The sequence below is a fragment of the Lutra lutra genome, chromosome 9, assembly GCF_902655055.1.
Source record: "Lutra lutra chromosome 9, mLutLut1.2, whole genome shotgun sequence".
NCBI classification, from domain to species: Eukaryota; Metazoa; Chordata; class Mammalia; order Carnivora; family Mustelidae; genus Lutra; species Lutra lutra.
The window spans coordinates 11,407,509-11,427,255 of NC_062286.1; the positions used below are offsets into that span (position 1 = coordinate 11,407,509).

At 40.3% G+C, this 19,747-nt stretch overlaps 1 protein-coding gene across 2 annotated transcripts in view; it reads right to left on the reverse strand.

Moving 5' to 3' along the window:
* Positions 1–19,747, reverse strand: part of NBAS (NBAS subunit of NRZ tethering complex) — a 329,816-nt gene that overhangs the window by 226,691 nt on the left and 83,378 nt on the right. For both annotated transcript variants that reach the window (XM_047744603.1, XM_047744602.1), the window contains exons 16-21: positions 19,454–19,579; positions 16,132–16,283; positions 14,713–14,850; positions 14,376–14,454; positions 8,545–8,649; positions 7,793–7,929 (exon numbers count right to left, since the gene is read on the reverse strand). In XM_047744603.1, the coding sequence (XP_047600559.1) occupies positions 7,793–7,929; positions 8,545–8,649; positions 14,376–14,454; positions 14,713–14,850; positions 16,132–16,283; positions 19,454–19,579 (737 nt within the window). The remainder of the gene's footprint in view (positions 1–7,792; positions 7,930–8,544; positions 8,650–14,375; positions 14,455–14,712; positions 14,851–16,131; positions 16,284–19,453; positions 19,580–19,747) is intronic.

A 19,747-nucleotide genomic window follows, 5' to 3' on the forward strand; every position in this document is an offset into this window, starting at 1 on the left:
TCAGGGTCCTGGGATCTCAGCCTCTGCTCAGCAGGGAGCCTGCTTCTCCCTCTCTCTCTGCTGGCCTCTCTGCCTACTAGTGATCTCTCTCTCTCTGTCAAATAAATAAATAACATCTTTTAAAAAAATAAAATAAAATAAAGTTATAAGAGAAAATCAATTTGACTGAAATCAAATTCATCCTACTGGGAATTTTAATAAAATACATATTGATGCTTTGCTATTTTAGGACATAAATTTTATGTTGTTGTAATTATAGAAAAAGTCTCTATATTTGGCTACTCAAACCCAAGATTTAGAAAACAAAGTGTTAGAGGGGATACCAGAAGTTCCATTCAGTTTATACGCCCTCTTTATGACCAAGCGATGAAGAAAAGGTTTTCCATAGGAAGTTAGGCAATAATGGTAACCTTGCATCTCAAAGTAGAATTCATCTTCATGAATTTACTTCATTTGGGAAGTACTTTTGTAGCATCAACAGAAAAATGACCCACAGATGGCAAGCCACTCTAAATTTTATTTAATCATAATATTAATTTCACTGAAAGTGTATTATACCTTGAGGATATCAGGCTAAGTGAAATAAGGAAGCCACAAAAGACAAACACTGCACGATTCCACTGCTCGGAGGCCCCTAGAGTAGACGGCTTCATCCAGACCTGAAGCAGAATGGTGCTGGTCAGGGGCTGTGTTGAGCGGAGAATAGGGAGTTGTTAATGGGCACAGAGTTTCAGCTTCACAAGATAAAGAGTTCTGGAAATTGGCTGAACAAGGTCAATGTATTTACTATTGAACTGTATGCTGAAAAACGGTTAAAAATGGTAAATTTAATGTTATGCATTTTTTACAATTAAAATTTTTTCTAAAAACATAAGAAGTTTATAATGGCCACAAGGTCTTAACTATCCCTACACTTAACAGAGCCAAAAAAAAAAAAAAAAAAAAATGCAAAGCCAAAAATAGGACCTACAAATGCACAAAAGACATATTCATTCTGAATCAAACTGCTAAAGAACACAGTTAGTTTAAACCTTGCTGCATTATCAAGTGGGGCAGAGAGCACCACAAAGGGATTACAGCCTAGGAAAAGCAGGAATGATTCAGGGTTAGCAAGGAATAAAATGCCAGGGACAAACATGTGTTACAGAATGCGCGACGCAAAGAGGACCTGGGTCTGCAGGTCATAGGGAGAAATGCTTCTGCCGGTCATATAATTTATCGTGCTGTTTTGCAGTGTTGTTCTCAATGAACGCAGGTGAAAGAAAGTGCTTTCTATTTCTATGCTCTAGAGAAAGGGCAGTTCCTAAATAGGCCGGTATGTAGGCTGACATCCTCCATGATCTAAACAGCAAATGACTTAATGTCTTTTACCCACCCCTTATGATTTTTAGCCTTAATGGGATGTCGCATAAATTACTGTGGAGCTGAAGGCAGAGAATGATTAGAAGTCAACAAATAATTCTCGCAATCACAAATTCAGAAAAGAAACAAACATCTGCAACACACTTTTATGGTTCACACAAGTATAATCCATCTGCATGTTATAGCACGCTTTCCAAACTTTCAATCACCAAATAATCTCACTGAACTCAGATATTTACAAGCAAACAAACTGCCAAGTCACTACCGTAATAGCTTGTCTAGGACAAGGGCAAATATCTTCTGGATATTTGACTTCCATCAATCAAGTTTTATCACTTACAACTATAAAATATTTTAAATATTGCAATATCCCCAAATACACTAAATAATGCAATCTTTCCTTACTGATGTGGAAATAATCCAGGAATATAAATATAAGCGACAATTTTCATTATCTAGCAAATACAGGTGTCAAATTCCTGACTGACATATATGTACGGCAGAGTTTATTTCCACATATTAAAAATAAATGAAATCCAAATGCAATGTGGTATCCTAGTCTGGATTTGGAAACAGAAAAAGAGTATTAGCAGAAAAACTAATTATATCCAAATAAATCTGTCACTTAGTTAATAGTATTGTGTAGTCTGTTCCGCTGTACTGTTTTAAGGGTGCAAATTTGTTCAAATGATATATACGAGGGAACAATCTGACCATAACACAAATTTCACATTTGCTGACACCCAATTTCATCCATAACAAATGTTGTGCACACAGAAATACAAAACCAGCCACGTCGGGTTACGCGTGCAGGGACACCCAAACATCTACCAGCAAGCTCAGTTTCCAGAATGGGTTAGGAAGCCCCCCACCATCCACAGCTGGTGGCACAACTTTTCTCTGAATTTCTTACCACCCCCGCTTCCTCCATTCCCCAATAACGCACAAGTGCAACTCTTCCAACACCCACTTCCACATACAAAGTCTAAGGGCTTTAAGGTAAGTGCCATATTTTAGCATTTAGATGTCTGTTACCCATGTAACACATATAAAAATATGTGAGGACTTTCATTTAGGTTCCTAACTTTGTTTCACTGAACAAAGCTTTTGAGTGCTGGACCATTAATCCCGCTTTTCCCATCAGTGCCATGGTTTTCACTGCAAGGTTCTGCATAGCCAGTAATCGTTAGGAGTGCCTATGGCATGTTATAGCAGAACTGACTACTCCAGTGACAGTGTCTTAGTTTTGACAAATGTGCTATGATTATATGGGAAGAAAGGGGAAGCCCAGTGAAGGGTATCCAGAAACACCCTGTATTCTCCATTCCACTTTTCTACAGTTATAAAATTATTCCAATAAGAAATTCCAATAAGAAACCCCTCAACTACAGGATTCTGCATTAACGACGGCTGCTAACACGTAACATTTACTCGATGCCACACACTGTTCTCAGTGTTGTATACACACTGACTCATTAGGCATTCTCACAATGCGAAGAGGTAGGTGTTACAATCATGCCCATCTGACAAGTGAGAGGACATCTAAGAAAAGGTATCCAAAAAACACAAACTAGACACCTTGGTTCTAGAATCAAAGCTCTTACTCTGATCCTACTTCAACAGCCAACTATTCAAAATACAACTTTTTAAACTAGGTTACTTCCACCATTCTAGAAAGATTCTACAATAGGAAAAGAGGCATAAAATAAAAAAATTAAATAATCTTTCTAAAACATTCCATAAATACCAAAAATCCCGAAAGTTAAAAAAAAAAATCCCTTTTATAAAAACCTATGAGCAAAAATTGTGGAAGCTAATATAGTAAGAAATATCACCTTTGTACTTCAACTAAAATAGTCAACTAGAATATGAAGTATACACATTTTATAGCAATAACAAATGATAGATAGCTAAGAAAAGACGTCTAGGATAGAAAATGTAATTTCGAAGTTTTAGAAAAACTTGTTCACATTTCATCATTGTCAAACACACACGATAATTTAAGAGTGACAATATCACACACAAAATTAACACATGCCACAGAAGTTTCCCAGCAATCACACTCATCAAATTTGGTTCAAACAAAACTGGTTCATCAAACTTCGGGTAAATGCCAGAGAGAAAGTTCTGCCTACAGAATCTCAACACGGGGCAAGTAAAAGGCCACTTTGTTGACGTAACTTACTATTACTTCTCAAGGTATTACATGGCTTGGACTCTAAAATGCAAAACCCTACCTACCCTCCCATGTACACTCTACACAGTGAACAAGACACAAGGTCCTTTCCTTATGGATCTGCTACTCATTCATTCATTTATTCACTCAACAAGTGGTTACTGAGAACCTGCAACGTGCCAGGTGATCTTCTAAATGTGGCAGGGGCTAAGGAAGGGAAGAAAACACAAGTGGGAAGTAGATAACAAGATAAGTAAATAGAACTCAAACTAAGGTAGGGGTGATACAATCTAGGAAGAAAACAAGGCAGGAAAGGAGGATTTAAAGTGAGGGTAAAATCATAAATAGGGTGGCCAAGGGAGATGAGACAGAGTAGAGAAGACAAACAACCGTAGGATATGTTAGGTGTGAGTACAGGGAAGAAACACCTGCTCAGGGCGCAAGCAGTGGGAGGGAGCGAGGCTACGGAACGAGAGTGGTCAGAGAAGGAGACTGACCTGTGAGAGGAGATGCAGAAGAAGTAAGAGGCCCGGTCACCCGAAGATATGGGAGAAGGGCGCACCAGGCAGGAGGCACAGTGGCCACCAGGCGCCAGGGTGGCAGCAGGCATGGCATGGTCCTGGGCAGAGGAGAGGAAACGCGGGACTGGACGTACCATCCTAAGGGCAAGCTGAAGACCGTGCAGAGTTCACAGCCACTCTGCCTCTGGGAGCCATACACTTCGAGGTGGGTACCTGGTTTCAAACCATCTAACCATCTAACAGGTCACTGAAAAGTCATTTCTTGCAAAATACAAGGGGAGGGACTGACAGGCTGATAAAGCGGGATGACACGGCGCAGCTGCTGCGCAGTATGTACACTCTGAGAAAATCGAGCACGTGTACAGAAAGTTCTACCGTCCTTGAAGGCACTAAATGAGGAAGAGAAACTACTTTTCAAACAATGCAACTGAAGAGGCTTTAAAAAAAAAAAAAAGGCAGAAAAGGCAGCAAATGTATTTAGAGTCTTCTCAATTCTTATTTCTTCTCAGTTTGAAAGCACGATGCTGTACGCAGGAAATTCTCTTGCTGCCTCAAACATACCTGATTAATTCCTGCTAAAGAGAAAGCATGTTTTGCTCACTTCAGAATCCCTCCCACAGAGCCAGGCACACAAAGAGCGCCCAGCTCACCGTGAGTGGGGACGAGAGCACTGTGGTTCCAACAGAACAGACACTTTGTGCTGCTCTGACTTGAAAGTGATTGGAAAATAAATACCAAGTATCCGAAGAAGAATAAATTTCCTCAAAAAGGAAATGATTTCTCTAAATAGGTCTTATTGATCCACGCATCCATTAGAATGAAACTTCAAGCTGGGCAAGAGTCAGGCTTTAACCCTAAGATAGCACTGGACTCAGGAATTAAGGCCATCGGAGCCTCAGTGAGACACTAACCAGGGAGCCTCCATTGTTAGAGGTAAGAAGTCTATTCTGTTGTCCTTTCTTCGGGACAGCCTTTGACCTCTCTTATAAATGGACACAAGAGAGCCCTAATTGACCCAGCCAGCAAACATTTTCAGAGACTCAACTACACAAGCACCACCCTAGGCCATGAGAATCCAAAAATTTGGAGGAGATGGTCTCCACCTTAAAGAGTTAGATTTGGGTTAAGGTTGGATGCTCATTAAAAAAGGAAACAAGGGGGGCGCCTGGGTGGCTCAGTGGGTTAAGCCTCTGCCTTCGGCTCGGGGTCCTGGGATCGAGTCCCAAGTCAGGCTCTCTGCTTGGCGGGGGGGGGGGGGGGGGGGGGGGGAGGGGGCTCTGCTTCCCTCTCTCTCTCTCTCTCTGCCTGTCTCTCTGCCTACTTGTGATCTCTCTCTCTCTGTCAAATAAATAAATAAAATCTTAAAAAAAAATCAGAAACAAGAGGGAGAAAAGCTGAACTAAAAATAACTAAAAACACACTGTAAAAGGGTTATAGTACAAGAACAAAGAATGATGAAAATATAGGAAAAGGAACAAGTGTATGGAAGACCTCGCAGAAGAAGCTATGCCTGAAACATAACCACGGGTTTGCTTTGCAGCCACATAAAATCATAAGGAGACAGACATTACTGTTATAACCTACTGTTGTTCCTCATTCTTTCTAATTAGAGCAAAACTACACTCAATGAGACTTTCTTGAGAAACAAAAATCTTTATTTCCTTAATGCGTTAAAATGAATATAAAGACTCCTAAAAAAAACAGTCTTTTCAAAATTTGTCTAAGCAACATATCCCAACATGATGATTCTGAATAACCTTATCTTCTATTACCCTCTGCTATAATATGGTATAGTTCAAGTATTTGTCACAATTTAAGTTGGTTACAGCAGCCCCAGTAAAGGAAGCATAGGGCATTCAGAGATAACCCAGCACTGGGCATTGTAAAACTATTTTGCATACCAATTGTGAAATCTCAGAAAATCATATGTTTATCTAGGCAGTCATCAGGAGACAATAACCACAAATGAATTCAAATCTAAGGACAGATTACCTTTAAAAAAAAAAAACTTCAAGAGATGGTAGATCTCCCCCATCTTTTTTTAAGAGAAAGCCCTTCTCTATACTAACAATTTATAGTGGAAAAAAGTCATTTATATTCAGATTAGATCTATTTTGCAGAGAGCAAGAAAACAACAAAATTATATTCAAAAATACCTATAAATATACATTCACAAAATACATTTTACATATCACTATAAGGATATAAAAGAAATCATATGAAAATGAAAAGAGCACCTTAAACTTCTTTTTGTTCACTTTTATCATGACAAAGACTTTTTTTTTAGTACCAAGAGTAGTACAAAATGAGGAATTTAGAACTTATTTTTTGAGCTTCCTGATCTACAACTACAAACAAATGTAAGTTGCAAATCTCGGCCGTACTTTATACAAAGTTATACTACTAAACCTCTGTAAATCTCAGTTCTCGGTAATAAGAGGGATAATACCAAAAGTGGAAACCACATATACCTATGTAGGAAATACCTACTGATTACTCTATAAATGTTCATCTTCACCATTGATACCCAAGCCTACAAATAGGATAGTGGGTGGGGGTGACAGGGGAGAAAGAAGGAAGCTGAATGATCCCCTAAATTCCAGTAACATCCCTTAAAAGAGTTAAGTTGCCAGTACCTAAAATTTGTAACAATGATTTCAACTGGAATGGTCCAAATCTCTTAGAGCGTTTGAAGATCACGAGCAGACTTCATAGATCAATTCACACGTTACTCAACATATGCAACACGAACAAGTAGCACAGGGACTGGCGATTCAAAGTAAAGATAAGCAAACTCAAAAAAATCCCCAAAGGATATAAATCATGCAAATCAGTGACTGAGCCACATTTACTAGTAGACGTAGAAGTCTCACATTTACTGACCTAGTTCACTCTTTGGATGCAAAAGGTCACGGCGAATAGTCTTGCCTTTGACCTCAGTGCAGTAACGGACAAGCGGAGTATCCTTCGCACTCCTCTTGGCCTCAGGCCTGGAGCTAATAGGCTACCTACCCATTCTGAGCTAGGCACAGAGGCAAATTTATTCTCTTCTCTTCATTCTCATGAAGAAACATTCTGGCCTCCACAAGCCTACTGGGTGATACAATGAGGACCACTGAACTTAGAGTCTATGTCCCACATCGTGACCCAATTCTCAAATAGCCTTGAACTGAGATAAAGAGCATCAGTCCAATTAATAATTAAAGGGAACTTTGATTTCCCATTTATCTTTCTCCCACTGCAATTTCACAGGGGGAAACAGTTATTAAGAGTCAAGATTCAGACGTTTCTGAGTCCCCTGGACCTACCACCTGATATTTTCAGAACTACTTCATTTCTAAAAGATCTAATTCAAAGACAGTAATCCTAAAAACTGTTCTTAACCAAAAAAAAAAAAAAGAAAGAAAGATAAAAAGAAAAGAAACACAAAAAACAAAAACAACTGTTCTTAACCATAAAAACATATGGAGTACACACCAGGAAAATCAGAAGGCCTTCATTAAAAAAATAAAAAGTAAGGTTCATGTTCATTAAGTTAAGGTGATCCTCCTATGCTAGACACATTTTGGCTTTGAGATCATTTAAAAATAAGTTAGAAATAATTTTACAATCAGAAAAAAGTTTAAAGAGATTACTTTAAAATTAATTTTATTTAATTCAAATTATTTAGCATGAAACAAAAAACTGTTATGATTTAAAAAGAAGGTAAAATTCAGTAAACCCAGTCACATACCAAGCTTCAGGCAGCAACACAGAATATTCATGTGGAGAAGTGGTCTCTGGGAAGTTAGAGAGAATGGCAAGGCGATGAGGAAGCAGGTCTGATCCATGATAAGTGAACAGAATTTCTAGGGCTTGTACGTTACTTTCCTGTACAAACAGCAAGGGGTAAGTTTCCATTGTAAGCCTTAGAAATAAAGGAATGACTTTGTAGGACAACGTTCAAACACCTAAAAGTAACTTTTTACGCAGTTCTAAGTACTTTGAAATATTTCTAATTCTTTGTAGTCTGCATCACATTTCTCAATCTAGTGTCATAAAAATCACTTACTTTTAAAATTCAGAATGATGAATAAACACTTTTCAAAATTTTATTTATTTGAGAGAGAAAGAGAAAGACTATGAGCAAGGCAAGGGGCAGACAGAGAGGGAGAAACAGACTTTCCGAGGACTCAGGGCTCGATCCCAGGACCCTGAGATCATGACCTGAGCCAAAGTCAGAAGCTTAACCAACTAAGCCACCCAGGTGCCCCTGCCTTTTTTTTTTTAAAGATTTATTTATTCGCCAGAGAGAGAGAGAGCATGAACAGGGGGAGGGGCAGAGGGACAATGAATAAACATTTTTAAAAATATAATTCCATCTTCTCTACATTAATATTAAAACAAAAAATGATGGTAAATGCATGCAATAACATTAACTGTGCAGCTCAGAGATTTAGAAAGTGTTAATAACCATAATTATTTTATTTACAAAAAAGAAATTACCCGAGCATAAGTTCTTGCTGAGAGAACAATATTCTGATTTCTGAACTTCTTAAAGAATTCAGCATCATATCTCTGTTCAGATGCATGAGGCACTCCTAGGATTTCCTGAGGGGAAACAGAGACTTAATAATGAAAAGGCTTTTAAATATGGTTGACAAGAAAATATTAAAAACCTTTACAACTCTGCCTCCCTAAATAAATAAGCCTTGAATTAATTAAACTATCAACTGTTAACTGAAGTAGTACATCTGCATTCTTGCCTTTATTTTGAAAATAGCTGTATTTATAAATACTGTTAATTAAAAAAAAATTAAGAAGTAAATGAAATGGGCAGTAAAAAATTAATTACAGTAAGACAACCAAAACCCACCACCTGCTGCAAACAAGTAAGCGACTGTGATACACGGCAGCGCATTATGAACACCTGCATTAACTTCACGGCTGCTGGCGATCGATGTAAAACGCAGCCTGAACCGTTCATTCCTTCAACAAATATTTACTGAGTGTCTACTATGCGCTAGGGGCACTGTGATAGGCAACAGTGATGTCATGAGCAGGATGCGTTTCCTGCCTTCCAAACTGCTTAAAATCTCGTGGAAACAAAAAGGGACACAGGAACAGGCGAAGGGAAACACACAGGACAGTACTATAAAACTCGTCCTGGGAAGACGGGGAAGGCTTCCCGGGGGGTGCCCCAAAGCTGGGACATAAAACACCAACAGGTTGGCCATGACAACTGCAGGTAAGGATCTGCCCACGGCAATGTATGACTCAGGGCTCATTGTCTGTCATGCTTAATGCTGAACCCCAGATCCCCAGCAGTCTACTTTTCATATAATAAGTAACCAATAACTACTTATTGACTGAATTAATTTACTGAGGTAGGAGAGAGACAAGGAGGAGGTGTGGAGGAGATGGGGGGCGGGGGTGGGTGTTGAGAAGGTCACTTGCAAATATGTTGGGCTTCGAACTCTAGCACATCTAGAAGGAGCCACCCAGAAGGCAGGTGGATAGAGCAAGAGTTCTAGAGTGAGGTGAGTCACATACATGCCACACTTACTAACACACAAGTGAGTATGATTTCAAGGGAGATCAAGTTGAATGAAAACAGCCTTAAGGAGCAACATCATTTAAAGGATCAACCCCCCGCCCCCCGCCAAAAAAAAAGTGTTGTGATGTGGTGGAGGACAAGGGAAGGTCAGGAATAGGCATCTGAAGAGCAAAGCAAATGAAGGAGGAGCTGGAGAAGCAGAGAAGTAAGGGCAGGAGGGGATGGGGGCGCTGGGGGCTGTTTAACCCATATTCATGGAAACCAAGAAAGAAAACATTTCAAAAATGTTCTCAGTTCCCGGACTCCCCATCCACAACAACCGTTCCCTTTGTTCCATCCCAGTTATGCCTCCTACCAGCTCCCTAGATCTTTATCATCACCCGAAGGAAGTCTCTGGGACATCTCCATGTCCAACAATGGATTCCTGAGCAACTGATCCTTCCTCCACCCACCAGCTCAACCCAACATATGGCATTCCAGCAATTCCGCAATGTCACTGAGACATCCGGCCCACTGACCCTACATTTTTCACCTGCTCTTTCTCCTCCAAGTCTCTTATCCCTTCCAACCAGCTTAGTCCCTGGTCCACCATTCAGAGATTTCTTTAATCCTTTGCTTCTTTCCCTTCATCATACTCACCGGGCAAAACCTCATCCTTAATCCAAAGCAACTAAGAACCCTGATTACAAGGTACAAGTCTGAAAAAATAACCACAAAATCAAGCTGACAATTCTCATTTCAAGATCTCAGCACAGTTGGAATCCTGATGCAAACGAACCAACTGTAAAACCATTTATGAGGTGACTAGGGAAATCTGAACATGAAGTGGATAGGAGATGATATTAGGGAACTGCTACTAATTTTCTTAGAAATAATAATGTTATTGGGTTATTTTTTAATTCTTTACCAGTTACAGACACATAAGTATTTATGAGTGAAGTGATAAGATGTCTAGGATTTGCTTTATAACAACTAGCTGAAAGAAAAGGGAGGAGTGGAGAGTAAAAGATACAAGATCCACAAAATGGCTGAACGGGGCAGTGAGTACATCCAGGTTCATTATACTCTTCTGTATACTTTAGGGAAGGTTGGACATTTTATAAATTCAATTCAAATCTGCCGTCCCTCAATGGTACTACATTTCCCTAACAAGTCTTCTCCCCTATTCTGTTAGAAACTTTTCCACAGTTCCTTCATTCCTTCCAGACCTCCAACATTTATCCCTGTCTCCATTCTCAACTGAAAACTTGCTTCATACACTCTGACACTGTGAGATGGGATATTCGTTTTCCACCCACTGAAACCACACATCTACCTGCATCTCTACCAACAGGATTTCCTTCCTTCAGCTACAACAGAAAAATTATAACCATCTGCTCCCCAAACCCTGTTCATGCTCCAAATCCCATTTCTATAATCATGCCATTATCGCCTCTTTCTCCTGTTGGATAAATTCCTCCTCACCCTCTGCTGCTTCCTTCTCATTAGCATACAAACAATACTTCTTCCATCAAAAAAAAATTCTCAATTTCACATACATTATCTTCTTGGCACCTTGAAACAAAACTTCCAGAAGGAGGCACCTACAATCACTGTCTCCCCTTACCCACTTTCTGTTCTTCCCTAAACTCACTCCACCTCTGGCAGTTTAAGTCCACTCCACACACGGCATGAGAGACCTCTCAAATGTGGCCAGAAACTGTTCTAACCCCCCTTCTCCCTTCGATCTGTGCTGCGCTCCCTGGCAGCCCAGCTCCCCCCACCAGCTCACTCTGTCAGGAGCACGCCACCCCCTTACTTCATAGAGCGCAGGAGGATTATCAGCACAGGCTAATGAATCCAGGAGACCTCGCTGTGAGTTCCTGCTTTCTCCTTAAGCAAATTACTTTCCTTCTCCAATCCTCAGTTTTCATATCCATAACACTGGAAGGAAAACACTACCTGCCTGAAAGACTGCTGGGAAATAATCCGGATTCAGTAGCCAGCGCAGTGGCCGACAAACAGTAAGTCCTCAACAAACGTGCCGGTATTTAAGGTAGTCTCTTACCTATCAATTGCCTCAACAAATATTTGCTGAGCTCCTCAAGAAGCCAGGTACCGGTCTGAGCTTGGGGATACAGCAGCCACCAAGACAAAACAAAACCCCTACACCTTTCTGGAGCTTCTGCTCCCATGTCTGCCTTAGAGCACTCCCCAGTCCCCTAAATTTGCCTGCTTTTGTTTTGTTTCTTTTTTAAGGACTAGTTGGGATGGCACTTCCTATATAGTGTCTTCTAGGACGTCCCCAGGAAAAACGGAATGTCCTTCTCCACCACGTTCTTTCCTCAGTTCTACACACCTCATTGTCACCATTTAGTGCCTACATAATGTGGACTCCAGGACACTTCTTTGTTCTTATCTCCATCTCCAGCACTGCCATGATGGCTGGTACCTACCAGGCACTTCTGTCACATAGAAATGAATCTACTTTTATCTAATTTATTACAGGATTCATAAAATAAGCTTGCCTCAGGATTAAAATGCAATGCCTATCTCTACTACTATCTAGCTGGTAAGCTACTGTGTCTGAACATCTTCATTTTTAAGTTTTAACAACCAAATTCATCAACTTCACCTACTTCTCGAAAGCCTAATTAGCCTAATTCTCCAAGAAAGTGGGCTCAACAAATACTTTAAACCAGGCACTAGTGAACATACTTCCAACTGTCAAATAGGGAAACAACAATTCGATACCTAAAGGGGAATGAAAGAAAATTAACTGGATAGTCAAACTCTGAACATTTCGTGGAACTCTTCAAGATCTCAAATCAATAAAATTTAGTAAAACAAAGGCTAAGACAACATAATAAACCCTATCTGTACTGCCTTCTGCAGCTCATAACATGCTTTTATATATTACCTCAAAATAAAACTCCAATACAGTAAAACAATAGGCTTTAAAATAACAGGGCCATCCAACAATCAAACTAGTTGTACCCATAGATAAAAGTATTGGGAATTTTTTGCAACTTATTTGTATAACTATCATGTTTTTTAGTAACCATAAACAGCCCTCTTTTATCAGTGGTATTTTGTTTGAAAACACTTATTTTATTAGCAGATAGGAAATCAAATGCTTTTAGATTTGCCTATAGGCATTAGAAGTACTAAATATCTCCATTATTCTGGGGACAAGCATCATTAATATTAGAGGTCACATTTACTGAGCACCTGCTATGTGCCAGTACCAAGGGCCAAGAGAGCTGTTTCCACAGAAAGGACTAACACAGGTGGAAGAAGTAATCTGCAAGTGAAGTCAAATTTTAAAAGTTAGGAATTTATATCAATTTCTGGGTAATGTCAGCTGTGAGGGTCATGTGAAAAAGCAGCCTAAACTATGTATTTTTGCTGGAATATCTTTAACAACATCTGAATGTTGGAAACAGCCAGTGTTTGTGTCCCTAAAGAAATAAAAATAAAGTATACCTTTTTTAAAGTTCAAGTGTCTCCATGAAAAAATGTTCATCATCACTAGGCATCACAGAGATTCAAATCAAAACCACATTGAGATACCACCTTATACCAATCAGAATGGCCAAAATCAACAAGACAATAAACAAGTGTTGGAGAGGATGTGGAGAAAGGCAAACCCTCTTACACTGTTGGTGGTAATGCAAGTTGGTGCAGCCACTTTGGAAAACAGTGTGGAGATTCCATAAGAAATTAAAAATAGAGCTACCCTATGACCCTGCAATTGCACTACCAGATATTTACCCCAAAGATACAGATGTAGTGAAAAGAAGGTCCATCTGTACCCCAATGTTTATAGCAGCAATGGCCACAATCGCCAAACTGTGGAAAGAACCAAGATGCCCTTCAACGGACGAATGGATAAGGAAGATGTGGTCCATATATACAATGGAATACTATGCCTCCATCAGGAAGGATGAATCCCCAACTTTTGGGTCAACATGGGTGGGACTGGAGGAGATTATGCTGAGTGAAATAAGTCAAGCAGAGAGAGTCATTATTCTATGGTTTCATTTATTTGTGGAGCATAAGGAATAACATGGAGGACTTGGGGAGAAGGAGAGGAGAGACAGTTGGGGGAAATCGGAGGGGAAGATGAACCATGAGAGACTGTGGACTCTGAGGAACTAACTGAGGGTTCTGGAGGGGAGATGGGTGGAAGGTTGGGTGAGCCTAGTGGTGGGTATTATGGAGGGCACATATTGCATGGAGCATTGGGTGTGATGCAAAGCAATGAATTCTGGAACACTGAAAAGAAATTTAAAAGATAAATAAAAAATAAAAAATAAAAACAAACAAAAAAATAATAAAGTTGAAGTGTCTCATTTTGGCCATAATTAGGACCAAAGTTCAACCAACTAAATTCAATGCACTAGCAAGTCACTAAAATAAAATGAGTCAGAAATATTCATATTAGGATTACTAAAACCCAGTGTATACCGAAATTCAGTACTGGAGACAGCTATATGCCATAACCTTAAAATCAAAATGTAAAATCAAAGTAAATAAAAAGCATCACATACCTAGAAAACACAGATACACTGAAGTGGCTAAAGTGTTTTCTGCTCCTAGACTAACATGATTCTGCCTTCCACAGTCTCTTAATTTTTACCAAAGCAGTTATATAAGAGAAACTACTTCTGCACAAAATGAATTTTTCCCCAAAACATACATAGTTAAAAAGATCAAGAACGTCAGATATTAGGGCAGCAGTATCATTATAATGATAGACTGAATAAACTTAATTGGTTTGATTAAAACTACTCCTTACCTCATAAGTTGCAAGCCGATCTAGGTAGGTTAGTAATTTCCGTCTACAGCGGCAGAGTTCCTTTTGTTCCAGCGTTAACCTGTTGTGAATAGCTGTGTTAGGCCACTTACATTAACACAGAAGCGCACTTCTCTAGGAGTTAAAACAGAATAAAAATAACAATGTTCCACTGAGCCCTAAAGTGACAGAACAGTACACAAAAGCACGAGGGTAAAATAGCACCAACTGCATTTGGTTTGCGTTGCTGGAACAATTCAGAGCAATTAATCCTCGTGAAGAGCACACTTGAGTGACCAGTTATTTTAAAGAAAGTACCAAACAGTCATAAACCATTTACTTTGCAAAGTTCACTAATTTCAGTAGTTCTCGTCTCTTGTTGATCTTTTTCTTTTTATTCCTGGCAGGCTCTTCACTGGGTGGTGACAGCTCCTCATAGGGGATGTTGCCAATGTCTACTTCACCAGGCAATGTAAATCTGAAAGGAAAAAAAACAAACCCAAAGCTATTAGTAAAAGCTGCTTTCCCCCACTTGGGCTGATTTTATCACTAAGTTGCTCTCCATAGACACAGAAAGAACCAATTATTTGAAAGAAAGCTTTTGTATTGCAAGGAAAGTGATTCACTCATTATATCCACAGGATGGGCAAAAAGTCATCACTAATCGTCACATACAAAAATTTTAAAATCATGACAATAACAACTACTTAGGAAAACATGTGAGGTTTATACTTATCCAGTGTGAAACAGCCCATCGAGAAAATGCTGCCCAGAGTTTACAGTTGGAATCACTTCTATTTAAGGTTTCAAAATGGTTTACTTAAAAGATAATAAATAGGGGCTCCTGGGTGGCTCAGTGAGTTAAACGTCTGTCTGCAGCTCAGGTCATGGTCCCAGGGTCCTGGGATGGAGCCCAGCTCCATTCTCACCAGGGAGTCTGCTTCTCTCTCTCCCTCCGCCCCTCCCCCTGCTCCCTCTTGTGCATGCTCACTCCCCCTCAAATAAATACAAATCTTAAAAATAAATAAAATAAATGAATAAATAAATAAATAAAAGTAAAATAAATTTATGAGGTGCCTGGCTAGCTTGATCCATAGAACATGGGACTCTTGATCTTGGGGTCATGAGTTGAAGCCCTACACTGCGCATGGAGATTACTTAAAATTAATTAATTAAAGTACAAAAAAACAAGGTCTGAAAAGGACAATGAACGTCAGTCTCATTTACAGTACTTACTTGTTAAATATATCATCACACTTATATCTTTAAAAAAATTCCAAATGTCTAACGAGCAATGACTCCTGTCAAATAACTTTACTATTATTATAGACAGACATTTGCGTGGTACTTACAAGTTTACAAAGTGCTTTCCTAAGACACAGGATTTAATCACTCGAATTCTCTAAAGGAGGTAGGAAGCCAAGACAAACAAAATGAATGAAGCTCACGCTTGCCAAAGGGGTGCTCCTGACTGGGAAGCACTCCCAGGTAAGTGCCTTTAGCCCACAGCTAGAAACTGCCAGCATCCGATAAAGGTCTGTAGAATCTGCTCTTTTCTTAGCATCAAGCTATCATACATACACACATTTAACTCAAAGGAAAGAAAGCTGTGGCCTCAGATAAGAGAAGCATTGATCGAAGGCAACTGTCTCATTACAGGATAACCTAATAAAGAAAAGTTTACCCTCTGCCATGTCTCAGCTTTAATATTTTCACAAAGTCACCTTTACTCTTGGATCCCGATCTTTCTATGACCCACCTGCCGTCGTCGGCTCCTCTCCCTATAGCCACCAGAGCCTCCAGGTCTGTGCCTTTCAGTCCATACTGAAGCAGCTCCTTCGCAGCATCCACATTTTCAGGAACTCTTTCCAAACACTCATGAAGAACCCAGGATCGTTTCTTTATTTTGCTCTGGATACAATAAAAGACAGCGGCATTAAAGAACCCAGGACATCTGATAGCATAGGACAACTGCCTTCTAGAATCATAAAGCTAGACCTAAGGAAGTAGAGCTACCTAACCCCTTAGCCACAGGTAGCTGCTAGAGAAGCTTGACAGGAAAAAGCTAATTCCCTAATGGTGACTAGAATGGGATATAGACAAGGAGATTCCTACAGTTTCCTTTTTTTCTTCTACTGAAACACAAAGTTCAGGACTCCTTCAGAAACATAAAAAAGATCTACCCAAATTTTTATAGCTGCTTATTAGTTTGCATCTGGGCTATCTAATAGAGTAGAAGAGCAAGCAGAAAAGCAAGATAAGATATAGCCTATTGTAACGAGCATGCTGCACTTTGAAACAAAACTAATGAGGCATAGCACATCAACGTTCTAGATTTACTTGACCATGAGATGTAACACAAAGTGTAGATGATAATTTCATCATAAAAGCCATGATGTGCTGTTCTTTGCAAAGACCAAGGGCCCATTCCTACCTCCCAACTGCTTCCTCTGACTCCATCCAAATCCCTGGACTTAGCCTCTTCCAAGAAAGGGTCATGGTGGTTATATGTTTTAAGTAAGATTTGACTCTTACCCTGCATTCCTTTATACATTCCATTCCATCAGTTCTTCCCTCATATGCCTCTTAACTCATTTTCCCTTCTCCACGTCTATGGCCTCCATACCAGTCCATGGCATCACCACATGACACCTATGACATCTTTGCCTTAGTAGGGTTTCCCACCAACACTCTCCCTCCATGCCAGTTCATCTTCTACACCATCTACTTCTGTGCCTCCAGAGTCAAAAATCCACAACACTTCCCCATTACCCTAAGGATAAAAAGCCTAAGTCATCACAAGCCTTCCACATCCTTCAGAACCCAAGTCAATGTATCTTCTAATCGTATTTCCCAAAGTTCACTGCTGTTGAATATCTGATGCGGCAGATGGGTTGACTTACAGAGCTCATAAGGGGGCTCATAAGCTTCAGTATGGACTGAAAGTCTACTAATGTAGACATGAAACGAAGATTATGACAAATTCAGTCGATGTCACAAGTCAAGCTCATTTCCTTTGAATTTGTTCATACCATTTGTCCCATGAAGAACAGCTTCCTCTCTTCTAATTCCAGGATGCCTGTTCTGAAGTCTCTCAAATCTACTCAAAGTGTCTTCACTTTACAGCCTTCCCGAACCACTGGGTCTAAAATGATTGCTACTTTCACTGGGTTCCCACAGCCTTTATCTGGAATCTTCTTGTATGGTTATTTATATTTAGACATGAATCTTATCAGAAAGATTATAGGCTCCCTAAAAGGGAAGGCCAATTTATGCTTCTCCTGTGCTCCTTTCGCCTTCTCTCGCCTAGTACTTTTACTCTTAATTGTCTACTTATGTAGCTGAATTAGGTGTTTCTCCCTCCAAAAAATGTACTTGCTTTGTCTCTCTTAACACCTGTCAGCTCCGTCAGGGACCAATATTGTCCTTCACTGTGTTCCAGAAAAAGCCCTGAATGGGCACACATAAACTCACAACTCACTGTCCTGAGTCACAAAAGAAAGATAATACAGCTTTGGTGTTCTGATCTCCTAAAGGAAATACAAGGAACTTCCTCCTTTATTTCATTACTTCTCATGCTCTCTCTTCTCCGGTGTCTTACTTATTAACAGTTTGTCTTCCGATTTGGTTGAAGCATTAACTTCTTAAAACTTTCTCACATTATGTTATTTTTAATTACTCACGTACATTAATTTTATGTACAATTTTATACATAAATGTATATACAATTATGTATAATTTTAAAATTATCACGAAATTTCCCCAACATTTCTTAGATCTTCCTAAATGCAAAGGCATTTTCCTTTTTTAACGTCACATGAGAAGTCAAGCCCTCTTTAAAACATGCCATAAATCCAACTGTGTCCTCACAAAGGTGTCGAGGGTTCCAATACACAGGCTACGTAACAAATTTAACCCAGGCAGTGGGCAGCAGGAAGAGTCCAGCTGCAAGATTTAAACAAAGAAAGCGAATTTGGCAAGCCTGATATGGCAAGTATCTAATGCCTCTCAGCTTCAAGAGCTCTCCTCACGGCCATTCATGGGATGGACAGCATCTCCATTTTGCAACTGACAGAACATCAAGCTTCATCAAGAGAGGGCGCTGGAGGGCACTGCAGAGGAAAAGCTCTGGTTTCTAGCCCTAATGTGCTCAGGTTCTAAACTTGTCCCTATGGCTCAGCAGCCAGCAGTGCCTGTAGGGGACCCCTGGAAGGGGCTACTTCTGCCCTTATTCCCGCTGAACACAACGTCCAACTGAATTTCAGCTGTTACCCCCACAGGCAGATTCAGTGAATCTCCAATGCCCAGGGGGTTGGGAGTCTTCCTAGATGATGCCCATCTGCAAACTAGAAGCTTTTTGTTTGTTTGTTTCAGTCCTGGCCATGGTTCCTTCTCTGAGGTTTTCCAACCCCCCAGCCTCAGCTTACCAGGGCACCCTAGCTACAGGCACCAGCTTGCCCATCCATCCTACCTCTTCCTACCTGCCAATCTTGGCAACCAAGAACCAGCCCTGGCCCGAGGCATCCCAAAGATGCCAACCATTCCTTCAAAGGTCAGTAAGGTCTGAATCCCATCTCAAGGGAGCGGGCCTCCCCTCCAAGTCTGCTTCCTCTCTAGGGATGCTCCTTCAGCCCGAAGGTACTCCCTAGGGTTCTCTTTACCCCTTTATAGTAAATCTCACTAGAAAATAAGGCTCCATATTAAAACTTTCCCTGTTCAAATTACTAGGTGGCTTCTGGCTCCCGAGGCAACCCTGAATGATGCAGGCGAAGAAAGGTAACTGAGGTGGAGGAAAAGAAAGGATTAGGCAAAGTAGTTAACTGGTACTTAACTACCAGTAAAACCAGGCAGTTAACTCGTTTATCAGTGACTATCTGTTCCCCCATCTTCATCACAAAGTCCAGCTGCAAGGCCAATACAACGAGATAAAAGATAACTTCTCCACACTGAATAAAACATGCTTCGGCTATAGAAATGTCAGCAATATAAAATGCTCCAATGTGAAGCCCTAGCATCCCCCCCCCCCAAAAAAAAAGCCATACATTTGAATTATACCATGTTACCAAAATATTTAAACATACCAGGTAATTCTGAATGGAAGCGATGTTGACCGCGGACTTCCTCCACTGCCTCTGATAGACTAGATCCGTATCCAGGCCATAGGTCTGGGCCAGACACAAGGCTTCCTCGTACTCTTCACTTTCAATCTTGGGACAAGGAAATGGGAACAGGAAGGTTACATTACTGACTGGTCCGCAGTGTCGCCATGATGAGGTCATAGATGAGGATAATCCCCTCCCCTCTGGAGCACGTGACCCATTGCTAACTATTCTCATGAGCACGGTGGCCGGGGTGGGGGGGGGCACCAAAAGCCC